This window comes from Balaenoptera acutorostrata, chromosome 1, assembly GCF_949987535.1.
Source record: "Balaenoptera acutorostrata chromosome 1, mBalAcu1.1, whole genome shotgun sequence".
Lineage (NCBI taxonomy): Eukaryota > Metazoa > Chordata > Mammalia > Artiodactyla > Balaenopteridae > Balaenoptera > Balaenoptera acutorostrata.
Window position 1 is genome coordinate 154,354,414 of NC_080064.1, and position 17,844 is coordinate 154,372,257.

General features: G+C 37.5%; 1 protein-coding gene across 2 annotated transcripts in view; it reads right to left on the reverse strand.

Moving 5' to 3' along the window:
- SYT14 (synaptotagmin 14) overlaps window positions 1–16,713 on the reverse strand; it is a 250,348-nt gene extending 233,635 nt beyond the window's left edge. For both annotated transcript variants that reach the window (XM_007163980.2, XM_007163981.2), the window contains exons 1-2: window positions 16,623–16,713; window positions 5,873–5,920 (exon numbers count right to left, since the gene is read on the reverse strand). In XM_007163980.2, coding sequence (XP_007164042.1) covers window positions 5,873–5,920; window positions 16,623–16,635 — 61 coding nt within the window. In that variant the 5' untranslated portion in view covers window positions 16,636–16,713. The remainder of the gene's footprint in view (window positions 1–5,872; window positions 5,921–16,622) is intronic.
- Window positions 16,714–17,844: the final 1,131 nt, after the last annotated feature.

Sequence of the window (17,844 nt, forward strand, 5' to 3'; positions counted from 1 at the left end):
ACCACATTTGTTTATCCATTCATCAGTTCACGGACATTTAGGCTGCTTCTACTGTTTGATTCTTATGAATAATGACACTACGACTATTACTATACAGGTTTTTGTGTAAACATGTTCTCAATTCTCTTGGGTATGTACCTAGAAATAAAATTTCTGGATTATCTGGTAACTCTATTTTTAACTTTTTGAGGAACTGCCAAACTGTTTTCCAAAGTGGCTGCACCATTTTACAATCCCACCAGTAATGTATGAGGTTCCATAACCTCATAATAATTATTATAATAAATTAATAATAATATTTGGTTTAATAATTCATCAACATTTATTATTGTCTTTTTGGTTTTAGCCATCCTAGTGGGGGTGAAATGGCATCTCAGTGTGGTTTTTATTTGCATTTCCCTAATGATCTTCTACACTGTTAAACCCTGAGGGTTCCCTAACTTTTCTGTGGGCTCAAAAACACATTTAAAGGTATGTTTGCTATATTTTCTCTAGCAGTTTCAGGTGTTTTACAGCAGAAATTTTTATATTATCAAGTTCAAAATATCGCTGAAAAAAAGAAATCCCTGTTTCTTTAACCAGTCATTACATTTAGAATTTTGTTTGCATAAAGAAAGTATTCAATAAACACCTTGTAACTAATTAGTAGGCATCAGATTAAATTATTCAGGATCAATTCAGCCAAATCCACCTCAATCATTCATTTATTAACTCCAATAACATTTATTCTGCATCTATCATATGTCCTATGCTCTTTCAGGCACTGGGGATAGAGCAGGGAACAAGTCCATCAACACTAATGCCCTCTTAGAGCTTTTATCTTAATGGAGGAGACATACAGCTCTTCCCCCCAAGGTTAATAACTATTTAGGTGATAACTGCCAATTAAAATAGATGTTATTAAATAAGGAGGGTGATATCATTGAGATTAAGAATAAAAAAGGGGGTTCCCTGGTGGCGCAGTGGTTGAGAATCTGCCTGCCAATGCAGGAGACACGGGTTCGAGCCCTGGTCTGGGAAGATCCCACATGCCGTGGAGCAACTAGGCCCGTGAGCCACAATTACTGAGCCTGCGCGTCTGAAGCCTGTGCTCCGCAACGAGAGGCCGCGATAGTGAGAGGCCCGTGCACCACGATGAAGACTGGCCCCCGCTTGCCACAACTGGAGAAAGCCCTCGCACAGAAACGAAGACCCAACACAGCCATAAATAAATAAATAAATAAATAAAATTTAAAATAAAAAAAGAATAAAAAAGGATGAGGGGGCCACTTAAGACTTATGTCAGTAGGGAATGTGTGATTGCAAAGGAAAGAACTAGAGGAATCAGTCATTCAAAGAGCTGGTGGGGGAGAACATTACATGGATCAACAGAGGCAGAGTTCAAAGTGATATGCCTTGAAATGGAGGAAGGGACCACAAGCCAAGGAAGGCAGATGAAGGCCCCAAGATGATGGAAAGGTTGAGGAAACAGATTCTCCCCTCAAGCCTCCAGAAGAAAAGTCTGCCCTCAGCCCAGTGGAACTGACTTTGGACTTTCACCTCCAGAACTGTAAGAGAATAAATTTGTGTTGTTTTAGCCACCAAAAGTTGTGGCAAATTATTACAGCAACTGAAGAAAACGAACACAGATTTTGGTACCTGAAAGTGGGGTGCCACTTAAAAAAATACCTAACGATGAGGAAGTTAGGTATTTGTTATGATTAAGTAATTGGAATTAAGTAATGGGAAGAAGTTTGAAGAATTTTGAGGGGCACAACTGAAAAAGCCTAAATTGCCTTGAACAGACTTTTAGTAGAAATGTGGATGTTAATGACCCTGGTAGTGAGGACTCAGAAGAAAATGAGGAGCATGGTACAGAAAATTCGTATCGTATTAGATCTAGAATACCTAAATAGTGATAAACAGACCACTGGTAGAAATATAAATGTTAAAGGTGCTACTGGTGAGAGTTCAGAAGGAAATAAAGAACATGAGAACATGTTATTGGAAACTGGAGGAAAGGAGGTGCTTGTTACAGAAAGCTTAGCTAAATCGTGTCCCACAATTATATGGAAAGTAGAACTTGTAAACAACAAACTTGGATATTTAGCTGAGGAGATTTCCAAGCAAAGTGCTGAAGGTGCAGTCTGGGTTTCTTCATGCTGCCTATGGTTAAATTTGAGAGGAATGAGATAAAGTGAGGGAAGAACTGTTAAGCAAAAAGGAACCAGTACTCGATGATTTGGAAAATCCTCAGCCTACCCAGATTGTAAATTATGCTAAAATCAGGGATTCAATGTTAAGAAAGTTTGCTCTGGAGACAAAGCCAAAGTGTGGCTAGACAACCTTTTGCCAGTGCCTCAAAATGAACAAAAGGTCACAACGTTCAGTGACACAGAAGGCTCTCTGAAGAGATTAGACAAGTGACTCATGGATCTCCTCAGCCATCCCGGCAGAAGCCAAAAACAGAGATGGAATCATCCAGGAAAGACATGTGGAGGCGCGTCTTGTCTTATGGAAGGAACCCCCGTAACGAACAGAGAAGACTCACGAGAATCTTTCCTGAGACTGTTATACCAGCAGAACACCACCACCTCAGACTGAAAGGGACAAGAGCGGACAAAATGAAAGAAGACAAACAGACCAAAATTCCACACACAGGAAACAGGCTGATAAAAATACTCAGGTGCAGATATACACTACCTTTCCTGAAAAAGGAAGGATGACTCCAAGGGTAGAGTCTTAAATTCTGAGAGGGGAGCCTCAGACCTCAGGGCCAAGAGCAAAAGAGTATTATTTCCAGGCCTTGAAACCGAATATATTTTTCCCAATTGGATTTCAAAACTGCTTGGTCCCAGTGACTCCTCTCTTCTCTCCATTTTCCCACCTTTGGGGTGGAAATGTCTAGAACTGTTATCCTGTTCCATCATTGTATCTGAAGAGCAGGTAACATATTTGCTAGTTTCACATGTCTAGAGATGGAAAGGAATTCTGAACCAGGATGGATCATATCCAGTGTTTCACCCATACCTGTTGTAAATGATTTAGATGATGTGACTTCTGAGTTGATGAAATTTAGATGACAGTTTGATGATTTACAGATGAGACTTCTGAGTTGATGTTATAATGTAAGGCTTTGTAGATCAGGGTAAGGCACTTTGATTTTATTCTAGGTATAGCGGGAATCCACAGAAGAATTCCAATCAGCAAAGTGATATGACCTGATTTCAACGTAAACATTTAAAAGGATCATTGATACGTACTGAAAGGAGCTAAGAGTGTAAGTAAGGGAACCTGTTAGAAAACCATTACAGTAGTGTAAGCAAGAGAAGATAAGGACACAGACTACGATGATAACAGCAGGAAGGAAAAAAGAGGATAGACTCAAAATATATTTTGAAGGTAGAATTGACAAACTTGCTAAAAATAATAAATTAAATGCATCAGATAAAAGAAAGAGAGAAATATGGATGATTCTTAAGTTGGGACTTGACCAACTGGGTAGACTGTTCTATTTATTAGCTGAGATGGAGAAGAGTGAGGAAGGTATAGATTCACGTGAGAAAATCGAGATTTGCATTTTAGACACGCCAAGTTTTTATTCTAACAGACATCCAGATAGAAATATCAAGTAAGTAGTTTGATATAAGAGCAGGAAGCTCAAGGACAGCTCAGAGCCAGATTTATAAACTTATATGGCATTTAAAACAACAGAACCAAATAAAATTAAACAGAAAGAATAGATGGAAAAATGAAGCAAGCCCAGGACCCAACTCTGGTATGTTCCAACATTTACAGGTCTGACAGAGGAGAGAAGCCAGCAAAGGAGACAGAGAACAGCCAAACAGATAAAAACAAGTTGAACATAATGTTAGAGATGTCATCTTACCAGAACCATTGATACTAATTACAATTATTCCACTTGATATAACCTTCATAGGCTCTACTCTATGAAAGTCCAGTTTAAAATGCAAAAGCTTTAGGGACTTCCCTGGTGGTCCAGTGATTAAGACTCCGTGCTTCCACTGCAGAGGCGCAGGTTCGATACCTAGTTGAGGAACTAAGATTCCACATGTCGCACAGTGCAGCCAAAAAAAAAATTTTTTTTTTAATTTTTTTAAATAAAAAATAAAATGCAAAAGCTTTAGCTCTGAGCATTCATTTGTAAAATATTCAAATACTTATGGAACTTCCACTAGAAGAGGACACTGAATGCTGAGGGGATACACATAGATTCAGAGACTTTTCCATTGCATAGCTGCACTGTGATTTTTAAAATTTTAATCACAGATTTTAAATTCTTCAAGAAATTGGAAGAAGTGAAAAAGCTGGTCTAATACAGAGAAATCTGGGCAAGGCATGGTCTGAGAACCACCTGGATAGGAATGGAGATAGCAATAAAGAACAGCAAGAAGAGCCATAATAAAAAGGTGTGTGTTCAGATCATCATCTATCACTACCTACACTATTTTCTCCATTGTAGCTTTCTGTTCCCCTTGTAGCCACGAAAAGCCCTCTACACATTTTATTTTCCTCCCCTCTAGCTATCTCTACTCTTGTCTTGATTCTCTCTTCATCTGACCACAGTTTTATAGTTTTTGATTTCAACTGATTTGTACGGTGCCTTTTCCTGTCCAAGTTCTGTGTTTTAAAAAGTTTCCCTGGGACAAGGTAGTAACTATAAAATTATTTAAAACATTTTGAGCAAATCTGGATTAATATGTTATAGCTGAAGACTAAAAATGTTTACATAGAGAAAGGAAACAACATATAATTTGTCCCCTCTCTCCCCCATCTCCACAATCCTAAATTTGAGATTTCAGGGAACTGACTTCAATTTTCTCTTTTGTGGTACCAGACATATAGATAAATTACACTTCAATACAGGAAGGAGACGATTTTTAAATGAACAGCAATCAAAGGCAGTAACACATAGATAAACTAGCATGATTACGCCAAATTCACCTAAAAAAGAATTAAAAACCTTTTACTCAACTCTAAAGAAGCTGAGGCTTTTCAGACCTGTTGAAGACTTCCTAAAAGTATGCTGACATTCCCTGGTATGTCAATCATACCCACGTACCACAAATACTGACATTGTCTCAAACCTCCTTAGGGTGAAATGTTAGGGCAAGGAGTGCTGCTAGTTGGCCAGACTCAGGAGGGCCAACTCGGTTTTCAAGAAAGACGTAAGAAAAGGAAAGTCCCCCAAGTTTAAAAAGAGAAAAGAGTAGTACATTTATGAAGATTTATTCCCCTGACCTCCCCTTTCTTCACACCCTTTCACAGGTGTGACTGGTTAGGAGTGTGGGGACTCCCAAGGTTTTCCTGATTCTTCCAAATCTAGAGATTACCTGATTCCTTGCCTCCCACCTAATAACTGAATTACCTTTCCTGGGGCCACCTTGTTCAACCACCCAGTTGTCAGGTGGCTCCTTCTAAGGAAGCATAGACAGTTGTTGGTGTCAAAAGATGTTGTGGTCTTTGGACATGTTCCCGATTTGAATTTCAACCAACTCCTCACATCTCTCTGATGGGGTACAGTAATAGAACAGAAGTCAATGGGAGATCAGCATGCACTCAGATTCCAGATTCTGAAAGGGAACAAAAATCAAACCCTCCATTCTTTGCCTCTCCACCACATCTGATAACCAATATGCTAGAAACCAGGCTTTATCAGCCCATGAAAACTAAACATAAAGTAACAACTCTCAATAACCACATAATAAGCAGTATGTACTTGATGAATGGTTAAGTCTACAATACAAATAACAAATGTTAATATTTATTAAATTTTATACTCTGTAAGTCCAAATTATCTGCCATTGTACTAAAATGTATCATACACTGTGTTCATTTTGTATTTAAGTATCCATGCAGAGCACTGACTCACCTTTTCTAATACAGATAAGTTCATGTACTCCACAGGTTCTTTCTCCACCTGTTAAGAAAATTTTTGTTAGAAATTAAAACCAGATCATAACCTGAGTTTGACTGTTACAAAGAACTGTTTTAAATTAGCTTTTAGAAATGGCCTCATAAAAACGTTTCCTAATTCTTCTCTTTAACCTTAACTATACAAATATGATAAACCTGATACACAGAATCTTCCTGAACCCATAAATTAAGGTCTTATGAAGTCTTGGAATAAGGAAGCTCCACTCAAGTATGTTATTTTAAGTGGCAAGCTTCTCAAGAGCAGAAATCATAGCACCATTTCCTAAGCACCTCTTTACATCATCTAGAAGGAAACACTGCAAGGAAGACCCACTTTTGTATCTGAGCCTTAATATATACAGGTAAGTTATTATGGAAGGGTCAACTCCTTAAAGGCACTATTTATATTTTATCACATATACTCATATTGTGATCTTTCCCCATTCTCCACCTACCCACTCTTATAAGTCTATAATAAGACAAATTTTATAAGTACTATGATGATAAAACTAACAAATTTAACCAAAAAATACTTTATCTTAATCATTATCAAAAATTACATTAGTTATCCTAAGAGTAATATTACTTGTTACCATAAAAATAGGTATTTCCTTCACTCTGAAACATAGTGCCACTACTTGAAATGAATGTAAGCTGAATAAAATTCTGTAGTGTTCTATATATGCATAACCTTATAATTATGCTGAAAATTATGTTTAAACTTTGCATAATAAAAACATTAAATAATTTCATCATCTTACCTCATTATAGAAGCTTATTATGAACAGTTACTTGATAAGAAACAGAAATATCTTACAGCAATAACATGAGAAATAAAAACCATGATATCCACTAAAAAAAAGTAGGTCATCCAAGAAGCAAGCTAAAAAACTAGAAAACAGTATTTCTATCACTAAAGTAGGTTAGAGCTACATTCTAACTTGGCTGTAACAATGCCGTTGCTTCCTTATTATCAACAATACAGACTAATCACTGTTATCAGGAAGACAGACTTAGCAAGAAACACGTAACATAAAGTTATGATTACAAAAGAATTATTATTCAGCAAACCTCAGTATAAATACAGTGAAACCTTATCAACTGGAATATTACCAATGAGTAATCACTGATCGGTTGCTGAAGGGGTAAAATGAACTATACCTATATACCACCTTATCTTTAAAAATGAGAAACTAGTCAAATGGCAGGAAGGGGAATATTTACCAAATTATAAGAAGAAACTACTTTCAAGAAATTTAGAACCACATAATAACAACATAACTATAATGTATATTGACACCATCACTGATGTTTTCATAGGCTACTTAGAAACAGTTCTTATATAGTCATTAAGACCTATTCTCCAGATGGTAACACTTATAACTTAGTTTGAGTTATGTACTTAATTCATGTAACAAGCCTGCACTTTTTAAAGCCTGTAATTGAAACTAGACTTCCCACATATGTTATATAAATTTGTTAGGTTTTACTATACACACCTAATCTTCACTATAACTGCATCATTTTTACAAGGCTTAGTATTAACAACAAAAAACTACTGTAGTCTAAACTTTTCTCAAAACTGCAAATGACAATGAAAGCTAACTCCCACTTTTAAAAGTATTCAATTTATCTATATCAAATGAAAGAATTTTATAAATAAAAAGTTAAGTCAAATAATTACTGTATTTTAAATTTATAGTCAATTGACAATTACATTTGCCAAAGTATGCACAAAAATCACATAATTAGGAAAAGCAACTAATATTGAGCTCTACTATTCTTGATATTTGTTCTGAAAATTCTAACCAACAAGTGAGATTTCACTGATGTACATGTCTAACTCAAGAGCAATCACTCTTATTACTGAAATAAAAAGGAATATTAAAGATAGGTAAATGTCAGACAATAAAGTAAAATTTGGGAGGGGGAAAACTTACTTTTAAAAGTACAAAAGAAGAAACACAAAAAGTTAAATAAGCTTTATTACATTATCAAACAGTAAAATCAATATTCTTTTTATCCTCAACCCTTCCTAAGATGAGAAAGAGAGTAAGGAAAAAATATGCATTGCATAGGTTAAATGTATATTTTTAATGTACATGTTTGGGAATCAAAAGGCTTAAACACTTCTTCAATCTGAGATACAGTGAACTACGTACAAATTTTATGCCTTTTTCAAAACTTTCTAAAAGTAATCTGAAGAGCTTACAAGAGAAATGTCAGATTTGTAAGCAAAAGGCAAGTCACAGTAGGCATATCTTGACTTAGATATGGTGGTAATCCGAAAGTGGTTTACTGATTTTAAGAGTATAATGCACAAGGGGAATGATTATTGACTTTTTAAACTTCAGCTTTTTGAGGTATAACCGACATAAAAAATTTTAAGATATGTAAAGTGTATATCATGGTGATAATCAAGTATGTATAGACAATATATAGGGGAATAATTATTTTTTTATTTATTTTTACTGAGATAAACTGCCTTACAACACTGTTTAAGGTGTACAACGTGTTGATCTGATACTCTCACATACTGCCGTTAAGACTTTAGTGTAAGCTAATACCTCTATCGTGTCACATGATTATCTTTTCTTTTTTGTGGTGGGAACGATTAAGATCTAGTCTCTTAGCGACTTTGAAGTTTACACACATTATTGCACTATGCTGTGCATTAGATCTCCAGGACTTATTTATCAACTGGTTGTGAGTTGCCCTTATACAACATCTCCCCATTTCCCACCCTCCAGCCCCTGGTAACCACCCTTCTATTCTGTTTTTATTTTATGAGTTCAGCTATTTCAGAATCCACACATAAGTGTTATCATATATTTGTCTTTCTGACTTGGCATAATGCCCATAAGGTCCATTCATTTTGTCACAAATGGAAGGATTTCCTTCTTACCCATAGCTAAATAACATTCCATTGTATGTATACATATACGTGTGTGTGCATATGTGTGCGTGTATATCTCAAATCTTCTTTATCCATTCATCTGTTGACAGACACTTAGGTTGTTTCCAATCTTGGCTATTGTGAATAATGCTACAATAAACATGGCAGTGCATACATTTCTTTGATATACTGTTTTCATTTCCTTTGGATATTTACCCAGGAGTGGGACTGCTGGATCATATAGTAGTTCTATTTGTAATTTTCTGAGGAAACTCCATATTGTTTTCTGTAATGGCTGAACCAATTTGAAGGAACGATTATTTATGTAATCAATTCGTCAATCTCTTTAGAAAAAGATGAGTTTTCCACTAAAATGAATAGTCAAAATGAATTCATATAAATATAATTTTTCACATACCAAATTTACTTCAAAGACATAATAATAAAGACTTGGAGATCATATTAAAATGACTGAATATAAAATGACTAAAATTCAGAAATAAATTTGTCTAGCTCATTATAGATAAACAAACCAAGGCACTAAAGGTTAAGTAACGTTGCCCAGTCACTAGTTAACTGTCACTATTTAATTGTCAGAAAAAAGTAATCCGAACACTGTTTAATAGAGTGAAAAAGTAAACATTGATATTTCTTCATTTTTATGAAAATTATTATATTGTTTTCTAATTCTTTAAGGTAACTTAAATAAAAGTGAATTTCTCAAAACTATTTTTGGAGATAATACTAGCATTGCCTTGAAATAATCATCTCAGCAACATGGAAATGAGAAACAGATAGAAATTGACAAGCTTAGTCAAAGTTACCATCTTTTCCCTCAGGCAAACCCATGTAGGAGCATAATATAAACTAATCCTCTACAATTGGAATAAGTCAGGGTACAAGAGGAAATAGATGTGTGTGGGTTCACACACGTGTGCTGTGAATGTGTGCATGTGTATGTTTGTATATGAATGTGCACATACTTAAAAGTGTGCCTGGGAACCAGCAATTCGCTTTAGAGGGGAAGGGATAGATATCATAAAGTATGTATGTACTTTTCACATGTCTACAGAAGGAAAATATGCAGTGATGTTATATTCCCATCAAAATACGCCCAGGTATACAAAAACGAAATTAAACCCAAGGATCTGGTTCCTTTAAAATGAAACCTTTTTAAAACTGACTTTATTTTTTCTGCCACGTTTACTTTGACCATTAGCCTAAATCACTACAATTTACAGCTTCTATTCTTCTATTAATTTCTTCTAAGTCAAACACTGCAAGACTACTTTAGAAATACCTTAAATTCCATCTCATCTAAAGATTTCTCTCCAAAAAACATGCATTAAAGTAGCCACAACCTTTTAATTAATGTCTAGCTCACATTAATAAATTGTTATAGCTAATTCTTCAGCAGATACTTATACTTCCATAATAGGCATAAAACTTTAAATATTTCCTATTAATGTTGCCAACTCCTCTCAACCAACTTAACCCATTTAGACTACAGTCTCTAATCTCTAGACACTTTTTAGTTTGTCCCTATTTAAGTCATTCAAGGAATACCACCAATTTTAGTCCCCAGTGTTGTCCCAGTGTTGTTGAAAGATCATGGTTTGCACAGCATAGTAAATACAGTTTCTCTTTTGAGCCATACAAGTTCCTAAAAATTTATTCAATAATTTTTCTAACAGGTATAAGTTTTACCTTATAAAGTAAATTTACTGTTCACAAACATAATCCATTTTTCCCACTTTTGACCACTCTTAATTCAGTTTTTTTGTTAATTATGCTTTTGACTCTTAGAAGCTCATTATTACCATAAAACCTTGAAGAGGTATATGCTCACAAGAAGGTAGTCTACTTAATTTAATTTTCTATTTAACTGAGAATACCTTTTTTTTCCACTACTGCACCAGATCATTTTTTTAAAGCTACTAATATTCATTACTGCATCAGTAAGCTCAGAATACTGAACATAATTTAATATTTCATTAAAATCCTCTATCTTTTGATGACTCAATATCAATTCTAGTAACAGCTCTAAAATGTGAAAATAGGAAACTGTACTGAATACACATATGGATCCTAAAAGTTTGTTTTTAAATAAATTCCTAATAACAGCTTGCTGTGTTGTCACTATCTCTTCCTCCTTAAAAACGAAAAATCAAGGATTCCAATTTGTTAGGTTTCAATTAAAATTTTACTACATATACATATAAAATATGTGAATATTTATTTTACTCAAAAACTTGGAATGTTTTTATTTACAGTAGTTTGATCAGCCTTATGTTATCTCTATATGCATGTTCACATTAAGTATTAACAAGTGAGGATCTGGGGAGGGTGGAGGTAAGAATGAACGTCAGCTGAATGGAAATCAAATCCATGAAGACAATCTACTCTACTACTACACACACGCTATGGACAAACATTATAGTCATTTTAAAGAAAGCAACAATGCCAACAGTATTACTCAACAAATTGTATAAATAAGCCAATACTTGATTCTCTCTGCTTTCCACATTGGCATACATTGTTGCATTCTAATACTACTTAAAATATCAAAAAATGAAATGCTTCTTAATACAAATATTTCTCTAGTGTTCCCTACTTTTTTCTAATTTTGTTTAATGAGTTAGAAAAGGAACCTAAAATAAACTAAATTACTCAAAAGTACTGTGAACAAATTTACCTAATTTACAAACATGTCTTAAATCTCTGTGAAATATTAGAAATTTTATTCCTGCCGAAAGCCAAAGGATCTCTTCTAGGAACATCACTGCTTAAACTGAACTCTAAATCTTCCAAATATAAACTGTTCAATAAATTGCCTTAGTCAGCCACAGACTGACAGGTAGGACTTTCTAATTACATTATCCCCTGTATACATTGTAATGATATATCTTTAACAATAGAATGGAAAGAAGGAAAGGAGTGTGATGTTCTCCCTCAAGACTAATAATACAACATGTTTGTATTGTTTTTTTAAAATTGGTCCTTTATTTTATTTATTTATTTATTTTTGGCTGTGCAGCATGCAGGATCTTAGTTCCCCGACCAAGAATTGAACCCATGTCCCCTGCAGTGGAAGCACGGAGTCTTAACCACTGGACTGCCAGGGAAGTCCTGTATTGGGTTTTTTAATTCCACATTTCAAATGGCTTTTGAAAGCCCAAATTATGTCTTGGAAATTTTAAGAGTCACAACAAATCTTCAAGAGTATCTCAAAATTGTACTAATGACTTAAAAAATAATATCTAAAAGTGTGTGATAAACTGTAAGACGCATTATAATCAAAAAGTGAGTATACACACACACAGATTCTCTAATTTACCCTTCTTTCACAATTTTTAAAAATGCTACCCACAGATGTTAAGTACTTAAAGTTAATATATAGCAAGTTAACAATAAAGGTGAATATTTTTACTTCAGCAAAACATTCTGCGAGGAGTCTTATGATAATCTTATGGAAGAGACAGAAAAATACGGACTGGATGAAAGAAGGGTGTAGGCCAGATCACTAAAGACTAGCTTTATCTTGAGGTTTTAAATAATTCAGATTCGCAGTTTACAAAGATAACTAGCAATTGTTTGAAAAATGGATTGGAATGAATCTTAAAGACTGGAGATGCCAAGTGAGGGAACTAATACAAGTCTCTTAATGACGGATAAGGGAATAACCTAAAATGTAAGCACTAAACATCATCAGTTAATTTGAGATGTAGGCATGGTATGACTTGGTAATCAACAGGATGTGGGGGGTGAATTATAAGACAGGGTTGATTTCCAGCTTTGTAATTCAGGTGTCTGGTTATTTAAAAATGCTACTCAGATGGTAAATTTGCATGGAGTGGGGAGCATGGAGGCTGGATTCAGTAGCTGTGGCGACAACTTTAGTTTAGGACATTCTGAATGTCCCAAGCTAAACATTCTGAATTGCTGTGAAACATCCAAGGTATGTAGCTACTATCTGGAAATATAAGTTAGGAAAATCATGCGTACTTTTAATTTATTAATAGTGGATTTTAAATTTATTGCTCCAGAAAGCAGAACTAGGATGAGTAGATAGATAGGAGTTACTAAATGGCAGATATTTGGTCAAATACATCTGGGCAAGGGATGCAACCCATTAAGATAATGCATAGAAGTCCATTATAACAATTCAAGAAACGTGTTGAGTACATACTATTTTCAGAAACTGTACAAAATCTAATGAATAAAAACCAAATAAACGTTATTCTCTAGGCATTTACGGTCAGACTGGGGAGACAAATTTATAAATAAGTGATTCCAACATTATTCAACATTATTCTTTATACACACTGCAATTACAGCAGTGTGTATAAAGCAGAGTGAGAATAGGGTTGAGAATGGAAACACAGAGAACATTAGATCAGGGAGATAAACAGAAGGCTGAGAAGTAAGTAATCAAGAGAGGAAGAGAAAACTTAGAAAAACAGGAAATAGTCAACAATGTCAGACTGACAGAGGCCAACATTAGAAGAGTTAATATGCCAGATAACAATTACAGATCTTGATAGGCGAGGCTGGACCAATGATTCCCAACCTGGTATCACCCACCAAACCTCTAGGGTAACAATAAGGATCTGTAAACTACCCAATATTTCAATATGCTTTTTAAAAATTGTACCTTAACCTAAGATAGGGCTAACTTCTTCACCTCTGACTGGAATTATATTAGCTCAGAGTGGTAACACCATCATGTTATATTTGTCTGAAGTCCTGATTAGCAGTTATCTGTCTGATTGATAAAAAGAGGAAATAAATGATTAATTGGTATTGTAAAATAAGGGTTTTCCAAAAAGAAGGAAATAAAAGTAACCCTTAGTACTTAAAAGTCTAAACTAGGGACTTCCCTGGCGGTCCAGAGGTTAAGACTCCGGCACTTCCAATGCAGAGGGCATGGGTTCAATCCTTGGTCGGGGAACTAAGATCCCATATGCCATGTGGCACGACCAAAAAAAAAAAAAAAATTAAAGGGCTAAAACGATGGACCAGGACTAATAAGAGTATACTTAACAGATACAAATATCTGTTCTTCAAATCAAAACACTGGTTAGTCATGCAAGGGACTGAAGACACGTGACTTGAAAGTAGTCCAGGTGAAAGAGAATGTAATTTTGGTTGATTACAACCTCATCCTGAGTCAACATGAAGTTCCAAAAAGTCTATTCTAATATTAAGCTACATTAATAGGATTATGCACAAGTCAAGGAGTGATACTACAGTTTTAATGTACGCTATTCAACAAAACATCTGGAATGGAGTGGCCCACTACCATATTTCAAACATATAACTACAGACCATCCAGAGGAAGAGTTAAATATTTTGTCTAGAAAAGAAAATGCTCAGGAGATGTCTTCAAATGGTAGAAGTGATGTCGTGTACACAGAGAATAGTGAACTTTTAATATATTGCTCTAGAAAGCAGAACTAGGATGAGTGGATAGATAGAAGTTGCTAAATGGCAGATTTTTGGTCAAAACAAAGACCTTATGAACTATAAGAATTATAGTTCCACATTGGCATAAATGCTCATTGGCATATTCGTTCAATGAACTCATTATCATTGAATATTTTTATACAAAAGGATGATTCATCTCTTGGTGTTCACACTATATTGTAATCGCATGGTTAAAATTATCTGTCTCCCCCAACAGAACATATAATCCTTGAGGGAAGAAATGTGGTTTTATTCATCTTTACGGCCTCACAGAGTCTAGCACAGAATGCTGAGTACAGCTATGGCTCAGTAAGTCTACGGAATTAACAGGTGAATGAAGGCACTGCATGTTTTAACAGCCACTTCTTTGGGAAGGTGGGATGAGATGCTCCCTCGGGCCCCTAAAATTCTAAGATGTCCGTAGTATAAAGCCCTCATCCAGAGCTCATTCTATTTCATAACATAGCACGGGGTGATGTGTATAAGTAACCTGCTTTAGTATGTGATAAACAGCACACCTTACCTGACATCTTTATTTGAAATGCTAGTATTAACTAGTTTCCTTGCCAAACTAGAAAAGACAATTCCTGACCTTTATATTATGAAGCCTTAAACAAATGCTTTAGTATGAAAATATTAATCAAGAGTATCTCAAGCACAGAAGAATCTCTTGAATAGGGAAAGCAAAAATCTTGTTCTTTAAACATACAAGTAGTAATAGGCAGAGCAAAATGCCATCAGCTGACTTAAAAAAGGAATCGATCACATTTAACTACAGGGAGGCAGGGGGAGAAGGGAAGGATCAATCGAGAAAAAGGGGGAAAACTGGAAAATTTTTAAAGAAATTACAAGTTATAGGATCATAACTGGATACTATCTGGCTGATTCTTCCTCGCCTTCTGCAATAACGTTTTTACCTTTACTAAGTCATAAGAAATTCTACTACAAAGTGGCTGCGGAAATAAAGTACAAAACATAAATCAGTGTATTCGGTTTCTTGATTTTAAACCTCTAGTAAAAAGCATAGTAAGGAAAAGTTTGAAAGTACCGCTCTGGATAACAAGAATATCAAAGATTATTGGTAGATCTTATTCCCAGTGCCCTCTTTCACTTTAGCTAAAGCAGACACTTGAAACTGTCTGAATGTGTGTCTTGCGTATAATAGGTAATCAATCTCTTAAATAAATAAGATAAACGTAAACACACAACTAAAACAATTCTGGAGCTGGCAAAGATGTATGCCACTAGGGATTGGTCACCAAGATGGGAAGTCCTTTGAAAAGTTTTACTTAGGAGGAACACATAAAATTTAGCCTAGTGATGATATTGCTGTAGGGGCCTTGCACATCTGTATAGATGCATACAAACACACAGGGAAATTTTACAAACTACTTTCATTGTTTGTATTAAGGTAAGAGTAAGACAGGGGCTGAAAGATGCTGCAGACGTTCACATAAATCCTAGACGAGTTATATTAATTTTCAAAATATCTTCCTTAAAAACAAAGCAAAAAAAAAAAAAAAGGAAAAATATAGACGCTTCATCCCAGTTACATGTTTTTGGAAGAAGAGAAAAATACACTCTAGTGCCAACTATGTACCTTATCTAGGAACTTAATTTATTAAGCTACTTTTTTGAAAATATGAGTATTGATGGCACTATAACACTTAAAGGACTGATATATTTGCAGGATTCTAAGAGTGTGCGTTTGTTGTAAAGATGTATTTATACCTCTTTCGTAGAGAAAAACCAGTTTTGAGTGTTAGGGGGAAAAAACACTTGAGAAGGAAATTAACCTCACTTCAAATTTCCTGGTCCCCTACAACAGCAATCAAAAGGGGAACGGACGGAGAGTACAGCCCAGCATCGGCTCCACAGAAGGGACTGAGAAGGGTTAGGACCGGGACAGCAAAACTGGGCTCCCAGTTTGGTAGGAAGGCGGGTATTGTGGGAGGATGGCTTGCTGGGGCGAGGTCAATGGAAGGAGGTACACCCTGCGGTCCCTCGCTCCCCCAGCCCATCCCGCCGGGTCGGCAGGGCCGCACCGGAGCCCCACTCCGCGCAGCCAGGAGGAGGCAGCGGCCCTGGCACCATACCTGTCAGCCGGACCAGCTCCTCCCCGCGCCGGGCCACGGACCGAGGCCGACGGAACAGCCAGGGCCGGCGAGAGTCGGGAGGACCCGCGGCGCCGCTCCGCCCACCCGCCTCCCGGGACCCGTTCGGGACCCCTGCGCCTCCACAGCCGCCTCCCGGCCCCATCCTCGCCTCGGCCTCTCGTGCACCTCCAAGCCCCCGCTACCTGGGCTTCCCCCCTCCTCACCAACCACGGACGGCCTCCACTTACCTTCAATCGCCATGATGTGCTCGCCCTGGACCGCACCAACTGGATGGCGGGGGCGGCGAGCGAGGGTGCGGGCGGAGGAAGCGCCGGGGCAGCCGGCGAGTGGAGCTGGGCGGGGTTAGCCCCGCAGTCGCCGGGCTGCGCGGCCTGGGGAAGCCGCGGGCGGGGCGGTCTGGGGTGGGGCGGAGCGCCGCGAGCGCGCGGAAGAAATGGAACCTTCCCGGGCCGCCACTGCCGCCGGCACGTGACGCCGCCTCGCCCCCACCCCGCCTCCCCCACCGCGCCTCGCGCCGGGATTCGAAACAGGTGCGGGGTCCAAAGAGCCCCAGCACCGGCGCCCAAGGCCAGCCCGAGGCGCACTGAGCATGTGCGGACGGCTTCCACCCGCTCGGCCGGGAGCTTCTCTGGGCCCAGGACCCCGGCGGAGACGTCCGCTCCTCCCTTGCTTGCGGCCTCCGAAACCGATGAGGGAGGGGCAGGGGGAAGGATGTGGTCAGGACCATGGACAGGTCTCAATTGAAACTGGGCTCAAGAATCCCCACCCAGTGACTCCCTCAGACTTGGTAATCTGAAGGTCTGTTTTGTTTTTGTTTTGCTTTGCCTGAATCAGCCAGATACTCGCCTCAGATCTCCGCTGTGGGCTGAGAGACGGCTAGCTGGCAAAGAGCACACGGGAGAGAGACAGAGGGATCCTGAGGACAGCTGCTTCTCTCTCTCTCACTCACACAAACACACACACACACACACACGTGTGCTCGTGCACTTCACCCCTTAGACTCCTGATAAAGCTTGCCATTAACCCGAGCTTGGTTTTCCCTCGGAAATATGCGTTGGCATTTGTCTCCACACATTTGAGGTCATACAAAAGTAGAGATGAGACAGACGTTTCGACAAAGGGCCTGAAAAAGCAAGTCACATTCAAGTTCTTTTAACTGGCAAACCTATGAGCATTATGAACCGTCACAGGTCAACGTCGAACACAGAACAACTGGCCATTTAATTTTGACCTGAGGTACTTGAGCCACTCAACATTTACCCAACTCTCAGCTTCATTTGGTACTTTGACGACCTGGACAATGAACGGTGTAAACAACATGGAGGAATAGGGAGTTGGTGATTCTCCTTGCAAAGAAAATGCTTACTCCTAGTGCAAAATAGCTATACTGGAGACTGACACAAAGAAAATTTTGCACTTATGTAAGTGAGATTGGACTGTAAATCTAGA